Raw genomic sequence first — 6,009 nt, forward strand, 5'->3', positions numbered from 1 at the left:
CCCTAATGGGCCGGGTTTTACCCGGTCCGATTAGGAATAAGGTCGGGTATGGGTTAAAAAAAAAAAAAAAAAAAAAACCCGAAATGGATCCTGGTTGGGTCCGGGTTTTATCAAAAAAATCTGAAACCCAACCCGAAACCCGACCCGGATAAAACCCGGTTACCCTAAAATTACAAAAATACCCCCTATATATATAGCTATAATCTAACCCTAAATCCCTTATTTCTTCAGCAGCAACTCACGCCTCCCTCAGTTCTCACCCTCACTCCAACACTCCCTCAACTTAGTCCCTTATTTCAGCTCACGCAGACAGGCTCCTCACCCTCACTACCTCGCAAAAGCACACGGCCTCACATCCCTCAGTCACTGCCTCATGCACACGGCCTCACTCACTCTCAATCACTGACTAACACACACGCCCTCACTCATGTAGTCGCGCCTCGCCTCACCTCTTCACCTTCACGACCTCACAAAAGCACACAACCATTTGCTGCAACCATGCTCTTCCTTAGGACCTCAGGTACACCTTAAACTTTTTCTATAACTAATTAACAACAAAAAACCTAGAGAGAGAGAGGAAAAAAAAAAAAAAAAGAAAAAAAAAAAAAAAAGCACAACAACAACAACAACAAAACCCCATCAGCAATTTTTACACCAAAATTAGCGTAAAATGGCTCAAGCAACGAGGCTCAACCTCCAAATGCAAAAGGAACTCAAGCTCCTCCCCACCAACCTGCCTCCTGGTGCATTATTCCCTCTTCTTCTCCCTCCTTTTCCACTATCAATGCTCATATACTATTTTTGATTTCTTAAATCTTTAATTTTTTTTCTTACTTTCTCTATTTTGGGTTTTATTTTGTGGTGGTGGGTTGGTGTTTTTAGAGATTGAAGGTCCTGAAGGGACTATATATGCCAAAGGGATGTTTCACATGAAGATTCAAATACCAGAAAGGTTTTGTCAAATTATACTTAAAACGTGGTTTCTAATTGCTTTGTTTAGTTGGGTATTTTTTTTTTTTAGTGACAATTGTGGATTTTGTGGGCTATAGTGACCACTATCCGATTTGTAAAGTGTTGACTAATGATATCACTCTGTTGAGTCTGTTCCCCTGATTAGAGTCTCAAAGCATATATGTGAATTTTTTATTATATATCTCTATATGATCTCACTCTTTGATGATATAGAGGCAAAATGTATGATCTATCCAGGTTTTTGTTTTCAATTTTGGATTTTTTTTCAGTGTTTCATTAAATTTTTTTTGGAGGTTTGGATTGTGTAGTGGTTCATTGAATTTTTTGTGATGATAATAATGTTTATTTGGGTTTTGGGTGGGTGAGGGTTTGGTTTATGGGTTAAGGTGTTTGTGGTGTTATTGGGTTTGTTTTGGTAGTTAGGATTGGATTTGATGATAAGTAATACATTGGGGATGTTGAAATCAGTGAAACTAAGTGTGAAATATGGCAGTGAATTTTTGTACACATATCTTTTACCTGATTCAAGTCTCAAAGCATTTGAGCTAGTATAAATGAGAGCTTGTACATTCTGTTCCCCTGTTCTTTCCCTTCATATTTGCATAGTTTGTTTAATGGAAGAAATTGTTTATTGTTTTTTGTGTTTGTTAGGAATGCAGAGCCTAAAACGGAGAAGGAAGACACAAACAAATCTAGTTCTTCCTCACCAAACGGCTCTCCCTTGAGAACCGGACGTTGTCCCTTGCCAGCTATGTGATCTCCTTCGCCATTTTCATGACCACCCTCGCCATTGTTGCCTGGCAACTCACCCTCAGGATCACCATCACATTTATGCCCATTAAACAATGAGTAAGTGTTTGGAATTTGTAATTAATCATGTTTAATTATGATTAGGTTGATAGAATTTGTGAACCTGTGTAATTATGAATTTGTGACTATTAATCAATGAGTATATGTAATAATAAATTTGTGAATATTTGTTGTGATTCTAACTCCCAAACTTCTGGACCAATTAGGAGTCCTATATCCCCAACGGTGGACTTAGTGGGAGAAGACTTAGAGGTAGAGGAACAAGAAGGGAGTCAAGGGACAGAGGAAGAGGGAGAGGGAGAGCAAGAGCCTACAAATGAGGACTTGGAGTTGGATACAGGTTGAAAAAGAAAGACAACCTCAGATGTTTTGGGATCATTTTACAAGGAAGAAAGTTGATGGAAAATTTAAAACCCAATGCCATCATTGTAGGAAACTTACTTGGGTGATTCTAACATGGGTACAACCCATTTGCGTAACCATTTAGCTAGATGTCCACGGTTGAAGTTTAAAGATATAAGGGATATGCAACAAAAAGTCTTAATTAAATAACAAAATAAGGTAGATGGAACTATGAGTTTAAATGCTTACCAATTTGATCAAGTCAAAGTTAAGAATAATCTTGCTCGTATGACCATCCTACATGAATACCCCCTTTCAATAGTTGACCACATTGGGCTTAGAGAATTTGTGATCTCTTCAACCTTTGTTTAAACTTGTCTCAAGAAATACTTTGAAGAGTAACATTCTTAAAATCTATGATAATGAGAGGGTTTCAAGAAATACTTTGAAGAGTAACATTCTTAAAATCTATGATAATGAGAGGGAGAAAGCTTTGAAGATGACGGGACAAGAATGGAAGTAGGATGGCAATTACAACTGATATGTGGACTTCAAGTAACAAAAAGAGAGGAGTTATGGTCATTACCGCTCATTTTATTGATCATACTTGGACGTCGCAAAGCCGGGTTTTAAAGACTTTATATTTAGAATGTTTATTGAGTTATGTTAAATTAAATGTTTAGATTTTATGTTAAATTGAATGTTTATTGAGTTATGTTATAATTATTCCTATTATTTTTCTAGGTTTGTTTATGTTCCTTCCCCACAGATGAAAGATGTCCTTGTTGATGTCCTTCTTGATTGTTTTTTAAAGTGGAACATTGATAGGAAGTTGTCCACAATAACTGTCGATAATTGTAATACTAATGATGCCATGATAAGACTTCTCCTGAATAAGCTTGATACTAGTTCTCTTATGTTGGGTGGGTCTATGTTGCATATGAGGTGTGCTGCATATATTTTGAATTTGATTGTTCAAGATGGGTTGTCTCTTATTGGTGATGGTATTGAAGGGATTTGTGATAGTGTGATTTATTGGACTAGATCACCAAAAAGGAGGCAAAAATTTGAAGAAAATGCACGTCATTTGCGTGTTCAATACACCAAAGAGTTAATCTTAGATTGTAAAACTCGTTGGAATTCAACTTACTTAATGCTTTCTATTGCATTGATTTATAACGATGTTTTCCCACGTTTTGCTAAACGTGAAACATCTTATACTTGTTTGCCATATGATTATGATTGGGAGCTAACCAAAGATATTTCTCGGAGGTTGGAGTTGTTTCATATTGTGACTGAGTTTTTTTCTGGTCGTAAGTACCCCACAACTAATATGCATTTTACTTTGGTGTGTGAGTTGAAAATTGCATTGAATGAATGGAGTTTGTCTTCAAATGAGATGATAAGTACGATGGCAAAAGACATGCTCGCTAAATTTAATTCTTATTGGGCTAATGTTAGTGTTGTTATGGCTGTTGCTGTTATCTTAGATCCAAGATATAAGATAAAGTTATTGGAGTTTTATTATCCCAACATTTATGGTGATAATTCTGATTCGAAGATTAAAAAAATTAAGAATCTTTGTTATGATTTACTTGATGAGAATGGAGATATAGATGAGTCCCCTATAGATAATAAAAGAAATTCTCATATTCTTGCAAGTACTTCAAGCCTTGCGGCACAAATGAAGTTCAGGTTGAGTGGGGCAATGTCATCTTTTGATTTGTTTGTGAATAATAGTTCAAGTAGTTCCAAGAAACATGGGAATGCTAGAATGGAATTTAATCATTTCATTAATGAGGGAGTGTTGAAGAGGAGTGAAGATTTTGATATTTTGGGATGGTGGAAAAGTAATGGTCCCAAGTATCCTACTTTACAAAGGATTGCAAGAGATATTTTAGCCATTCCTGTCACAACTGTTGCTTCAGAATCTGCCTCTAGTACTAATGGGAGACTTTTAAGTCCACACCGTAGTAGGCTACATCCCAAGACTATAGAGGCAATGATGTGTGCTTAGAATTGGTTATGGAGTGAAATCAACAGTTAGCAATTTTCTAATTTCTATTTATAAAATCAAAATTGTATTTTTATATTTGCTAGTTACAATTTCATGAAGTTCATTCCATTTTTAAATTCATTGTTGTTGTAGGTTCTTCAACTATGTCTGGAAATTGTGCACTTCAAACAATTCTTGATGATGGGGAGCCTAATGAAGAGGATGGGAGTTGTGTCACAGTTGGGCAGGATTAGACATTTTGTATTAATTTAGTAGCTTTTTTAATTTCGTAGATTTGTTGGATTAATTTGTTAATTTGTAATTATTCTAATTTCTAAACTTGTGGGATTTATGTTGTAGCTTTTTAATTTCTTGGACTTGTGATACTTATTTCTTGGACTTGTTGGATTTATTTTATTTTTATGTTTAGGTGGTGATTTTAGCTATGATTTTGTTGATTAATGATTAAATGGTTATCTTAGCTAGGTGATATATTGATTTAAAATCTTGTTATGATTTATTAACTTATATACGTTGATTTATTGATTTATGATTAACCTATGATTTGGAATTTTGGATTGATTGGGCTGCCATATAACGGGGCCTAAATGCCAAAATAATGCCAAATTTTGGCATTTGGGCCACGTTTTACCATTCTGGGCTTCAATTCCATTTTTTTGGTTGGGCCACTATTTGGGCCGCCACTTGAGCCCAAACTAAACGGGGCCCGTGGGACCCAGTAGGGTGGGTCTGGGCCCCAAAAAAAATCCTATTAATAATTGGACCGGGTCTGGATCGCGGGTCCAGACCTATAGGTCAGGTCCGGGTATGCAAAAACTCGACCTGAACCCAACCCGTTGCCATTCCTAATATATATCTGATTCTTTGCTGGCCCCACCTGAGATAACACATTCAGGGGCCATATAGCCCATGGTCCCTGCCAAAGCCGTGGTTTGCGATCCTTTGTCATGGTCCACAAGTCTCGCTAGGCCAAATCTCCAAGCTTTGCATTGAAATTTGAATCCAACATGACATTGCTTGACTTTGTGTCCCTATGTAATACACATTGTTCCCATTCTTCATGTAAGTATAGTAGTGCTGATGCTAGGCCTCGAGCAATACTGCATCTCACCACCCATGTTAACAAAATCTTGCCTTTGAAAAGATGCAAATCTAAGCTGCCATTTGACATGAACTCATAAATTAGAAGAAGACCATTTTTCTTGTGGCACCAACCAATTAATTGCACCAAATTTCTATGCCTGAGTTGACCAATAATCCTCACCTCAGATATATTCTCCTTTATCCCTTGTGCAGGTCCCCTTGAAACTCTCTTAATAGCAACATAGGAATTTATGACCCTTAAATATCCTTTATAAACCCCACCAAACCCTCCTTGTCCAAGCTTATTTTCCTTTGCAAAGTTGCTCATTGCAGAAACTAATTCGTTGTAAGAAAACTTCTTTGGTCCAGTACCTCGTTTGAATTCATCATCCATTCTTTTTGGTTTCATTTCTTAAAATTTTAACAACTGAATTTTCAGATGAAGAAGATGTAGCGGTTGTTGTTTTTTTGTTGGAGACCATGAGCAACATTATTTTAAGTTCTTAGCCCATTAACTATACATAGTAGGTAACAATTAAAAGTCATAGTAACGAGGGGGGATATATCATAACTTATTCTTCTTTAGTGTTGTCAATTATTCTTACAAGTCATGTATTGCCAACCTCTTTGTGGATTAAGATTCCTATAGTAATGTGTAGATTGGAACTATGATACTAAAAGATGGTTTTAAAAGATGAGTAAAAGAAGCGGTATTGATGTATTTTTCATTGTACTTGTGCAGATATGGGATTCATGGCAAAGAGACAATTGTTGTGGCACTAGTT

General features: G+C 36.3%; 1 protein-coding gene and 1 pseudogene across 1 annotated transcript; one reads left to right on the top strand and one right to left on the bottom strand.

Annotated features, from left to right (window-relative positions):
• Positions 1-670: 670 nt before the first annotated feature.
• Positions 671-4,374, top strand: LOC126704922 (zinc finger BED domain-containing protein RICESLEEPER 2-like). The gene is made up of 4 exons (XM_050403905.1): positions 671-743; positions 883-952; positions 2,869-4,094; positions 4,274-4,374. Exons 1-4 carry the CDS (start codon positions 671-673, stop codon positions 4,372-4,374), a joined length of 1,470 nt encoding a protein of 489 aa, XP_050259862.1.
• Positions 4,375-4,986: 612 nt separating this feature from the next.
• LOC126704923 (L-type lectin-domain containing receptor kinase IX.1-like) lies at positions 4,987-5,618 on the bottom strand (annotated as a pseudogene).
• Positions 5,619-6,009: the final 391 nt, after the last annotated feature.

Source organism: Quercus robur, chromosome 11, assembly GCF_932294415.1.
Source record: "Quercus robur chromosome 11, dhQueRobu3.1, whole genome shotgun sequence".
NCBI lineage: Eukaryota > Viridiplantae > Streptophyta > Magnoliopsida > Fagales > Fagaceae > Quercus > Quercus robur.

Bases quoted from the DNA above. Each gene is read 5' to 3' on its own strand.
- LOC126704922 (XM_050403905.1), top strand. From the start codon at position 671: ATGGCTCAAGCAACGAGGCTCAACCTCCAAATGCAAAAGGAACTCAAG. The intron at 953-2,868 runs GTTTTGTCAAAT...TTATTTTTCTAG, and splicing joins AAGATTCAAATACCAGAAAG to GTTTGTTTATGTTCCTTCCC. The intron at 4,095-4,273 runs GTAGTAGGCTAC...TTGTTGTTGTAG, and splicing joins GAGACTTTTAAGTCCACACC to GTTCTTCAACTATGTCTGGA.